Source organism: Somniosus microcephalus, chromosome 21, assembly GCF_052327205.1.
Source record: "Somniosus microcephalus isolate GS21.2 chromosome 21, FLI_Smic_1.0, whole genome shotgun sequence".
Classification (NCBI taxonomy): Eukaryota; Metazoa; Chordata; class Chondrichthyes; order Squaliformes; family Somniosidae; genus Somniosus; species Somniosus microcephalus.
The window spans coordinates 4,784,174-4,796,551 of NC_141007.1; the positions used below are offsets into that span (position 1 = coordinate 4,784,174).

The following is a 12,378-nucleotide window of genomic DNA, read 5'->3' on the forward strand; positions in this document are numbered from 1 at the left end:
CCCTCTCCCTCTCCGCCCATCCCCCATCCATCCCTCCGTGCACGCGCAGCCGGTGACGTTTTCAGTCTGGGAGGGGGGAGGTCACGTGTCCCCAGCGCCGCGCGCGCCGGCCTGACCCCGCCCCTGTGCCGTTGCTGCCGCCTCGCCGGCCAATCAGGTGGAGTCCCGGCCGCGCGGGGGGCGCGCACGTCGCCCTCGACGGGCCTGCGTGCGCGCGGCCGGGATGTGACGGGGGCGCGCGTTCGCCTCCCCTCCCCTCCCCGATCCTCCCGCTCCCCCTCTCTGTCTTTGTGCCGAGGAGACGCAGGCGAGAAGACACAATGGCGGACGAGAAGCCCAAGGTAAAGCGCAGCGTGAGGCGGGGCCGAGCCGGGCCGGGCGGTGGGCCCGGGGCTCAGCAGCCGCTCGCTTTCCCTCCGCCCCGGCTTCAGGTGGCTCGGGCCGCGGCCACTCTGTCGCTCGACCCCATTTGAAATTTTGCCGCCATATTCGGAGCGGCCTGGGCTCGGGCCTGAGGCCGGCATCACACGGCACGCATCCCCAGCCCGGGGGCCGCGGCCTGGGGCCTGGACACGGCCCCAAACCCCCCGGCCCAAGGGCCGAGCACCCGGGACACACCGGCTAAAGCCCAGAGCGGCGGCCGCAACAGCCCGGCCTCAGTGCGGGACTGAGAGTAGCCCGGGTACAGGGTCTGGACTGGGCCGGCCTCAGTGCGGGACTGAGAGTAGCCCGGGTACAGGGTCTGGACTGGGCCGGCCTCACTGTGGGACTGAGAGTAGCCCGGGTACAGGGTCTGGACTGGGCCGGCCTCACTGTGGGACTGAGAGTAGCCCGGGTACAGGGTCTGGACTGGGCCGGCCTCAGTGCGGGACTGAGAGTAGCCCGGGTACAGGGTCTGGACTGGGCCGGCCTCACTGTGGGACTGAGAGTAGCCCGGGTACAGGGTCTGGACTGGGCCGGCCTCAGTGCGGGACTGAGAGTAGCCCGGGTACAGGGTCTGGACTGGGCCGGCCTCACTGTGGGACTGAGAGCCCGGGTACAGGGTCTGGACTGGGCCGGCCTCAGTGCGGGACTGAGAGTAGCCCGGGTACAGGGTCTGGACTGGGCCGGCCTCACTGCGGGACTGAGAGCCCGGGTACAGGGTCTGGACTGGGCCGGCCTCACTGCGGGACTGAGAGTAGCCCGGGTACAGGGTCTGGACTGGGCCGGCCTCACTGCGGGACTGAGAGTAGCCCGGGTACAGGGTCTGGACTGGGCCGGCCTCAGTGCGGGACTGAGAGTAGCCCGGGTACAGGGTCTGGACTGGGCCGGCCTCACTGCGGGACTGAGAGTAGCCCGGGTACAGGGTCTGGACTGGGCCGGCCTCACTGCGGGACTGAGAGTAGCCCGGGTACAGGGTCTGGACTGGGCCGGCCTCTGTGGGACTGAGAGCCCGGGTACAGGGTCTGGACTGGCCTGGCCTCAGTGCGGGACTGAGAGTAGCCCGGGTACAGGGTCTGGACTGGGCCGGCCTCACTGCGGGACTGAGAGTAGCCCGGGTACAGGGTCTGGACTGGGCCGGCCTCACTGCGGGACTGAGAGTAGCCCGGGTACAGGGTCTGGACTGGGCCGGCCTCTGTGGGACTGAGAGCCCGGGTACAGGGTCTGGACTGGCCTGGCCTCTGTGGGACTGAGAGTAGCCCGGGTACAGGGTCTGGACTGGCCTGGCCTCAGTGCGGGACTAAGAGCCCGGGTACAGGGTCTGGACTGGCCCGGCCTCAGTGCGGGACTGAGAGTAGCCCGGGTACAGGGTCTGGACTGGGCCGGCCTCACTGCGGACTGAGAGCCCGGGTACAGGGTCTGGACTGGCCTGGCCTCAGTGCGGGACTGAGAGTAGCCCGGGTACAGGGTCTGGACTGGGCCGGCCTCAGTGCGGGACTGAGAGCCCGGGTACAGGGTCTGGACTGGGCCGGCCTCAGTGCGGGACTGAGAGTAGCCCGGGTACAGGGTCTGGACTGGGCCGGCCTCACTGTGGGACTGAGAGCCCGGGTACAGGGTCTGGACTGGGCCGGCCGGACAGACACACCGGCCCGGCCGCACCCTCCTGTATAAAATGGTCCAGCTGTGTATTAATATAATAACGGCCGTATCCCTCCTGTGTATATAAAGATAGCCCAGCTATATATTGCTACTAATGGTGCAGCTATACTCTCTATATATAATGGCACAGTTGTATATTGCTATCTAATGGTGAAGCTATTCTCTCTACTATATATAATGGCACAGTTATATATTGCTATCTAATGGTGAATCTATATTCTACTATAATGGCAGTTATATATTGCTATCTAATGGTGAATCTATATTCTACTATAATGGCAGTTATATATTGCTATCTAATGGTGAAGCTATTCTCTCTACTATATATAATGGCACAGTTATATATTGCTATCTAATGGTGAAGCTATATTCTCTACTATATATAATGGCACAGTTATATATTGCTATCTAATGGTGAAGCTATTTCTATATATAATGGCACAGTTATATATTATCTAATGGTGCAGCTATATTCTATATATAATAATGACCCATTACACTAAGCCAGTGCTGCTGTGAATGCTTCACCTGTACACTGGGGGGAAAAAACTCTACTCACTCTCCACAGTGTGAAAAAGATCATGCGATTACAGAAGCTCAGTAGTGAAGATTGTGACTTTTTAAAATGACTGCACAAGTATTGCTGACCTCCCTTGATGGAGAGGTGGGGGTGGGAAGACATCCGTACAGGCCAGCTAAGTAAAAATATAGCCCACGGGTAGAAGACAACTTTGTAGAGTGTCTGGTGCCTTCGGCTTGCCGCTCATGTTGTAGTTCCTCTAGCACCACGGGAAGGAACAACCTCTTGAGCTGGATCTCTTTGGCAGAGGCAGTAGCCCCACTGTGTTTGTGAGAGTTGTGGGAAGGCTGCAGTTTGTATATAACTGAGTCATACAGACTAGGTTACAGTATCTCGAGGTTAATCTGCAGACAGTGCAGTTACACTTGGGATCCTAAAATTGAGCCCACTGCTCTTGTGGGAAAGGGAAATCTGTCTGTGTTTGTGGACCTGATTACTGTGCAGTCACCCCTTCTGGAAAGGGAGCCGGATTGGGCTTGGCTGTGAACGCCACAGCTCCTCTCCCCACACAGTCAAAATGCCTGCTAATACTCAATCCCTAGGTTCAGACATTGGCCAGTTGGGCAAAGTATCAGAGGGTGACTGGTGCCCGTGGAACTAGAATGAGAGCCCTCAAGAGTAAGGGAGAAAATCGAGGTGTGATTTTTGAGCCAATGCAACTTGTGAAGTTTTTGTAAATAGTAATTGTCAGCAGGTGACTTACACTGCTGTAAGAATTACCTGGCCAGCATGAGCGAGACTCTTTCTTTAACGCATCTTCCTTGTGCTGGCCAGCCCATGCTGCTCACACACACTGGTTATTCTTGTTTTCTCTGTAACTCTGAACACAACCGTGTGCTGTAGGGTGCAGATGTGAAAATATATTAATGCTTGAGCATCAGAGGAGCTGGTGCAGACAGTAATCTGACCGTACAACTGCCTACTGGCTTGAGATGAGTGGGAGAGTTGGCTGGTATAGAGCAGTTTTCATGTGCATTGTAGTGTTATGACGCCATCATGTGCCTTGGAGTTTGAAATGTTGCTACCTGCAGGCAGACAACTAAATGATTATTGGAGTGAGACAAGGAGGCTGCATACATGCACGTAATTTACATTCTACACTTAATGTTAGTTAGTGTTTGTGTCCTTATGTTTGAAATATACTGTTCAGACCCCTTACTGCTATGAGTTTACCCACAACAAGAATTTGCAAAATGGGACCAACACCCAATTGAGATCCTACATGCAGAATTCTGTAAAAGTATCCTCCGGACGCAAAGGAAAACCATAAACAATGCATGCAGGGCAGAACTAGGCCAATATCCATTAATAATTACTATCCAAAAAAGAGCCACCAAATTTTGGAAACACCTAAAAATGAGCAACCCCCACTGCTATCATTACGAAGCCCTGAAATGCCAAGAGAGGATCATGAAGAATACCCTCAGTCAACTAGTCCTGGGACTCAGTGAAGTAACTACTAACAATAACCAGCCCCAGGACAGTGACATCGTAGCACAGAGAATTCGACCCAACACAATTGTCACTAAGCAAAAGGAAAAATATCTGTCATATTGGGCAGAAACAACAAAAACCCAAAACAAACTCAATTGCTACTTGGCCCTAAACAGACAATACAACATGGCTGAATACCTGACCACGGTAAAAGATAGCAAATTGAGAAAAACCTTGACAATGTACAGACTTAGTGAGCATAGCCTGGCTATCGAAAAAGGCAGACACAGACAGACCCGGCTGCCAAGAGAGGACAGGATATGCTCTCACTGCAGTCAGGGAGTGGTGGAGACAGAGATGCACTTCCTCACAGCTTGTGGAAAATATCAGGGCATCAGGGAGAATTTCTACCCAAAATTCACAAAAATATGCCGTGAATTCAGAAATTTGAATGACGACCAAAAACTCCCATACCTACTAGGGGAAGAGAGAAATTGTGTAACCTTAGCGGCACACTATGTTACAGCTTGCCATAAACAGAGGGACAACCATTAAACCTAAGAAAAGATTATATACAAATTATATGAATGTATATTTATACACTCAGGGATATATCTGTTTATTCACTGTATGGATAGATCTGCATTTATGTGTTCAACCATAAATGTTTTTCAATGCTTTGGCAACATAAGATGTACCTTGTCATGCCAATAAAGCGATTTGAATTGAATTGTGTAGCTGAGCCATAGAGACTAGGGCAGTCCCAGAATCAATCTCCGATTCAGTCCCAGTCTCTGCTGTCAGTTGATTCCAGCTAGGGCAGGGATCGGTAAGTTCTAATTAGCTTTAGAGCTCATTGGTTAGGGAGGGCAAAACTGACCAATCCTGGTGGCTGTCTAGTGACCTCTGCTGTGGATGTCAGTGCAGTACATAGAATTTACAGCACAGAAACCTCCTCCCACCCCTCTTCATCTAACCCTATCAACATATCCTTCTATTCCTTTCTCCCTAGTGTACTTATCTAGCTTCCCCTTAAACGCATCTATGCTCTTCACCTCAACAACTCCCATGTGGTCGGGAGTTCCACATTCTCACCACCCTCTGAGTAAAGAAAGGGTGAGGTTGTGCTTTGATACCCCAATTCTCTACACAATCAAGGTTCACATAAATAATGGCCACTTGGGTGATGCACCATACCCTACTGAGGTGTCAGTGCCATCGGAGGGGGGATTGTTGAGTGGAAACAGAACAAAAAATATGAAAATGTTGTAAATGCGGGAACTCTGAAATAAATAAACAGTTGAGTGTTCGCATCACTGTGCCAGCCGATGAGTTGGAAGCGGGGCGTGACTTACGGCAACACAGTAAACAAAGTCTGTCTACTGGCAAACAGTCTCTCCGAACTGTAACAAACAGAACTTCTGACCAAAACTACAGCAAAGTCTTGCGATCAAAAGGGAAAAAATAGAATGAGAGAAAACTAGCAAGAAATATAAAAGCAGATTGTAAGAGCTTCTACAAGTATGTAAAAAAGGAAGAGAGTAGCAGAAGTAAACGTTGGTCCCTTAGAGGCTGAGACAGGAGAAATTATTATGGGGGATAAGGAAATGGCAGAAACGTTAAACAAATATTTTGTATCTGTCTTCACAGTAGAAGATACAAAAGCAGACCAAAAATGGTGGGGAGCCAAGGGTCTAATGAGGGTGAGGAACTTAACGTAATTAATATAAGTAGAGAAAAAGTACTAGAGAAACTAATGGGACTAAAAGCCGACAAATCACCTGGACCTGACGGCCTGCATCCCAGGGTTCTAAAAGAGGTGGCTGAAGAGATAGTGGATGCATTGGTTTTGATCTTCCAAAATTCCCTAGATTCTAGAACGGTCCCAGCGGATTGGAAGGTCGCAAATGTAACAACACTATTCAAGAAAGGAGGGAGAGAAAAAACAGGGAACTCCAGGCCAGTTAGCCTGACATCAGTCGTCGGGAAAATGCTGGAATCCATTGTTAAGGAAGTGGTATCAGGGCACTGAGAAAATCATAACATGATTAGGCAGAATCAACATGGTTTCATGAAAGGGAAATCGTGTTTGACAAATTTATTAGCGTTTTTTGAGGATGTAACTAGCAGGGTAGATAAAGGGGAACCAGTAGATGTAGTATATTTGGATTTCCAAAAGGCATTCGATAAAGTGCCACATAAAAGGTTATTACACAAGATTAGGTCTCCTGGGATTGGGGTAATATAGTAGCATGGATAGAGGATTGGTTAACGGACAGAAAACAGAGAGTAGGGATAAACGGGTATTTTTCAGGTTAGCAGGCTGTAACTAGTGGGGTACCGCAAGGATCAGTGTTGGGGGCTCAGCTATTTATCATCTATATTAATGGCCTAGATGAAGGGACCGAGTGTAATGTTTCCAAGTTTGCTGACGATACAAAGCTAGGTGGGACAGTAATCTATGAGGAGAACACAGAGTCTGCAAAGGGATATAGATAGACTGAGTGAGTGGGCAGTAAGGTGGCAGATGGAGTATAATGTAGGGAAATGTGAGGTTATTCACTTTGGTAGGAAGAATAGAAAAACAGAATATTTTTTAAATGGTGAGAAACTTTCAAATGTTGGTGTTCAGAGAGATTTTGGTGTCCTCGTGCAAGTAACACAGAAAGCTAGCATGCAGGTACAGCAAGCAATAAGGAAGGCAAATGGCGTGTTGGCCTTTATTGCAAGGGGTTGGAGTATAAGAGTAAGGAAGTCTTGCTCCAATTGTACAGGGCCTTGGTGAGACCACACCTGGAGTACTGTGCACAGTTCTGGTCTCCTTATCTAAGGAAGGATAGACTTGCCTTGGAGGCGGTGCAATGAAGGTTCACTAGATTGATTCCTGGGATGAGAGGGCTGTCCTATGATGAGAGATTGTGTAGAATGGGCCGATACTCTCTGGAGTTTAGAAGAATGAGAGGTGATCTCATTGAAACATACAAGATTCTGAAGGGGATTGACAGGGTAGATGCTGAGAGGCTGTTTCCCCTGGCTGGAGAGTCTAGAACTAGGGGGCATAGTCTCAGGATAAGGGGCTGGCTATTTAGACTGAGATGAGGAGGAATTTCTTCACTCAGAGGGTTGTGAATCTTTGGAATTTTCTGCCCCAGAGGGCTGTGAATGCTGAGTCTTTGAGTATATTCAAGGCTGAAATAGATAGATTTTTGGAATCGAGGGATATGGAGATCGGGAAGGTGGAGTTGAGGTCGATGATCAGCCATGATCTTATTGAGTGGTGGAGCAGGCTCGAGGGGCCGTATGGCCGACTCCTGCTCTTATTTCTTATGTTCTTAAAAGCAGGATTATTTCTCCAGCAAAATGCAGTGTACATAATATAAATTGATGATTTTCTCCAGCAAAATGCAGAGAGGAAAGTTAAATAATCCAAAGATGTGCGTAAAATCAACCCCAGTCACTTACAGCAAAGTTAAAGTTCCAATTTTAATCTCCAGAAGAGATTAAAATTGGAATTACCCAATCATCTCCATTCTGGCCAGGGCTTGTGATGTCACTATATGGCGCCATTTTGGGTGTGTCCCCTTTGTCAGAACTGAAAACTGAATGATAAATGGGCATTTTAGTAAAGTTGGAACCATGAGCAAGGGGGGGGAGGGGAGAATCAACACGTACACCAGTTCACAGAGAGGGAGGTAATGGGTTAAATGAGCTGAAAACTGTTAGATGATATAAAAGATCATCAGTGGGGTAATGGAAAGACTTTAAAAGGATAAAATAACATCCTTTTCGTGGGTGAGAAAATACTGGAGAGATCTGTACAGAAAGAAATGAGAGAAAATAGAGGAAAGGTTAACTGCCAATGCAGGAGATTGGAAATTAAAACATAAACAAGCAAAATGCCAGGTCCTGTTGTTTGCTTCAGAGAGTTCAGGACCCATTTCAATGTTGCTGATCTGTGCAAGGGTCAAACCTGCAGATCATAATTTATGGTTTATTTAAATTTAGTTCAGATATGGTAGAGAATTGCATAGCTGGAGAAGGAAACCGCCTTTCATGTGGACTGTGTCTGATATTAACTTATCATTGGTAGACAAATGTGTTCCTACACTTACAAAGAAGAACTGATGTTTTATGATTTTTGTCTTGGTTCTGTGTTTGGTGTTCGGGAATGTCTGTCTTTCTCTGTGGAATAAAACCCTACCACGGCCCCCTGACCTTGCCGAATGCCCTGCAGCTGCGATCTATGCTGATATCTGAGGATAGTGGGAGGGTGTTTGTTTCCCCCTGCTCCAAATGACGTTGACTCGGGTATGGTTGCATGAGTGCCTTGCCCAAGTAGCCATTCTTTACTCTTCCTGACCCAAGGCTACCGGGACCAGTTTTATTGTTCGCGCCACCACTCTGGCTGCGATTAGTTAATTGAGTACAGACTGAGGATATATCCTGGTACTTAACTAGCCTGTAGCGACTCACTGTGTGAACATATGGAGTCACTGGGGGAGCATCTCGTGCCTATTTCTATATTGTGCTTTTCTGAGGTGACACTTGGTGAGTTACTTTCCCTTTGGCTGTCTGTGTGCTATGTCCCATCAACAGCCACTAGTTCGGGTGGTGATCTGCTCCAAGGCTTCCTGTTGTCATTGATGATGGGAAGTTGACTGTGTGTATCTGACTCTCTCTTATTTTACCCATTTCTCCTTCTGGTAATCACTGTTTACTGCTTGCCATCTTCCAGAAACAATGTGGCTGAGATTGAGAACTCAGCGACATGGAGACCTGTGTTCCACTGCTCACCGTGTTGGTGCTCACACTTGTTGCATTGCCTATGCTAGAATGCATAGAATATACAGCACAGAAACCGGTCATTCGGCCCAACTAGTCTGGTGTTTATACTCCACACGGGTCTCCTCCCATTCCATCTCCCTCCTCTCACCCTTTCAGCACATTGCTCTATTCCCTTTTCTCTCAGGTACTTGTCTGGTGTCCTTTTGAAACCATCCAAGCTATTTGCCTCAGCCACTTCCTGTGGGAGCGTATTCCACATTCTAACCACTCTCTAAGTAAAGACATTTCTCCTTAATTCTCTATTGGAATTATCAGTCACTATCTTGTATTCATGGCCCCTAGTTTTGGATTCTCCCACAAGTAGAAACATTCTCTCCACATTTACCCTGCCCAACCCATTCATCATTTTAAAGACCTCCATCAGGTGCTCCTCCAAGTCTTCTCTTTTCTAAAGAAAAAAGCCCCAACCTGTTCAATCTTTCCCGATAGCTGGAATCTCTCCGTTCTGGTACCATCCTTGTAAATCTCTTGCACTTTCTCCAGTGCTTCTGTCATTTTTAGTCTGGAGACCAGAACTGTGCACAGTCCTCCTGTGCAGCCTGACCAGGGACTTGTGCAAGGTTAACAAAACTTCACCACTTTTGAATTCTGACTTATCCTCTTGGTACTAATGTCAGATTGTTTCCCTCCCATCCTCTCCTAAAGGTGTTGACTTTTGCTGGGTTACGGTTACATGGGAGCTGGCAGTCCTCCAGTTATTGTTTGTGTGTGAGCATTGACAGGCTATTCAAATGTGGAAGTCATCACAATCAACTCCCGTTGTGTTTATGCCTAATTTCCAGCAGGAGTCATTGGTTGATGGTCACGGGTGGGGCCGCCAGTTTGTTTTTTCCCTTTTTCCGCCTCCCTATGCAAGGGAGCTGAGGTCTGTTATAACCCCAGTACTGAGCTAGCTGCGATCAGGCTGGGAATTCACTGTTGGACAATTTGGGCAGTTTAGTTCAGTTACATGCAGTCTTTACCAATGAAACACTTGGGGGATAACAACAGAAAATGCTGGAAATACTCAGCAGGCCAGGCAGCATCCGAGGAGAGAGAAACCGGGTCAACGTTTCAGGTCTGGGACCCTTCATCAGAACTGGAAAAAGCTGGAGATGGAACAGATATTAAGCAGGCGCGGAGACGGGGGTTTAGGAGGGGAGGAAGGAATTGAAGGAACATGCTGTGAAAATGTTGCAAATGGGAATGGTAAAATCATACTGCATGAAAAATGGGGGCAGGGGTTATTATCTGAAATTGTTGAACTCAATGTTGACTCCGGCAGGTTGTAAAGGGCCCAATCGAAAGAGGAGGTGCTGATCCTCGAGCTTACGTTGAGCTTCATTAGAACAATGTATTAGGTCACTTTAATTCTCCGCTTCACTCCCACTCTGATCTCTCTGTCCTCGGCCTAATACATTGTTCTAATGAAGCTCAACGTAAGCTCGAGGATCAGCACCTCCTCTTTCGATTGGGCCCTTTACAACCTGCCGGAGTCAACATTGAGTTCAACAATTTCAGATAATAACCCCTGCCCCCATTTTTCATGCAGTATGATTTTACCATTCCCATTTGCAACATTTTCACAGGATGTTCCTTCAATTCCTTCCTCCCCTCCTAAACCCCCCCCCTGTCTCTGCGCCTGCTTAATATCTGTTACATCGCCAGCTTTTTCCAGTTCTGATGAAGGGTCCCAGACCTGAAACGTTAACTCTGTTTCTCTCTCCACGGATGCTGCCTGGCCTGCTGAGTGTTTCCAGCATTTTCTGTTGTTATTTCAGATTTCCAGCATCTGCAGTATTTTGCTATTATAAACACTTAGGGGAGCTCATTTTTAATTTTAAGATAATCCAAAGGGAAAAGTAACTTATCTAGAGAGATAAGGCTGAGGGGTGATTTGATCGAGGGTTTGATGGGGTAGAAAATGTTTCCACTTGGCGGGGGGAGGAGTCCAAATCTAGAGGTCATTAATATAAGGTAGTCGCTAATAAATCCAATAGGGAATTCAGGAGGAACTCGGTGCTGAGAATGTGGAACTTGCTACCACAAGGAGTAGTTGAAGTGAATAGTATAGATGCATTTAAGGGGAAGCTAGATAAATACGTGAGGGGAAAAAGGAATCGAAGGATATACTGATAGGGTGAGATGAAGAGCGGTGGGAGGAGGCTCCTGTGGACCATAAACACCAACATGGACCAGTTGGGCCGAATGGCCTGTTTCTGTGCTGTAGACACTATGTATATAAGATATATAAAGTGATGTGACTCAAGTGTCAACTTGGCTCAGATGTTGCTCTTGTCTGAGTCAGAAGGTTGCAGGTTCGAAGTGCCGTCCAGGACTTTGGCACATACTGTACACTTACACTGCAGTGCTGCGCTGAGGCGGTGCCACGCTGTTAAAGTTCTGTCTTTCAAATGAGATGTAAAATTTCCGATGCGGGTTAAAGTTTCCATGACGTTTTAAAGAGGTCCCCTCATGCACCTCTTTGCTGTTTATGGGACATTGCTGAATGCAAATTGGCTGTTGCGTTTACCTACATAACAACGGGTAATGCATTGGTTGTCCTGAAGACACGATAAGGCATTGCAGGATCTTGCAGCACAGAGGGGGCCTTTCGGTCCATCGTCGGCTCATTGAAAGCTATCCAATTAGTCCCACTCCTCTGCTCTTTCCCCATAGCCCTGTAAACATTTCCTTTTCAAATATACCTCCAGATCCCTTTTGAAAGTTGCTGTTGAATCTGCTTCCACCACCCTTTCAGGCAGCGCGTTCCAGCCCATCGTAACTCGGCGTGTAAAAAATAATTCTCGTCGCCCCCAACCCCCCGGCTCTTTTGCCAATGATCTTAAATCTGTGTCCTCTGGTTAATCACTCTCCTGCCAGTGGAAACCGTTTCTCCTTATTTACTCTTCTCAAAACCCTTCATGATCGTGAACACCTCCATTAAATCTCCTCTTAACCGTCTCTGCTCTAAAGAGAACAACCCCAGCTTCTCTAGTCTCGCCACATAACTGAAGCCCCTCATTCCTGGAACCATTCTAGTAAATCTCTGCACCCTCTCCAAGGCCTTCCTGTCCTTCCTATAGTGTGGTGCCCAGAACTGGACATAGTACTCCAGCTGAGGCCTAACCAGTGATTTATAAAGGTTTAGCATGACTTGCTTTTATACTGCATGCCTCTGTTTATAAAGCCCAGGATCTCATATGCTTTTTTAACCACCTTGTCAAACTTGTTCTGCCACCTTCAAAGACTTTTGTGTGTGAGGTCTCTCTGTTCCTGCACCCCCTTTAAAATTGTATCCTTTAGTTTATATTGCCTCTCCTCATTCTTCCTACCAAAATGCACCACTTTGCACTTCTCTGCATTAAATTCACCTGCCATGTGTCTGCCCGTTTTACCTGTCTATGCCCTCCTGAAGTCTGTTACTATCCTCTTCATTGTTTGTTACATTTCCAAGTTTT

At 48.0% G+C, this 12,378-nt stretch overlaps 1 protein-coding gene across 1 annotated transcript in view; it reads left to right on the forward strand.

Moving 5' to 3' along the window:
• The first annotated feature begins 195 nt into the window (after positions 1–195).
• Positions 196–12,378, forward strand: part of LOC147102559 (small ubiquitin-related modifier 3) — a 35,653-nt gene continuing 23,470 nt past the window's right edge. Inside the window, exon 1 of the mRNA XM_085963207.1 lies at positions 196–341. Within this exon, the coding sequence (XP_085819333.1) occupies positions 321–341 (21 nt within the window). The 5' untranslated portion in view covers positions 196–320. The remainder of the gene's footprint in view (positions 342–12,378) is intronic.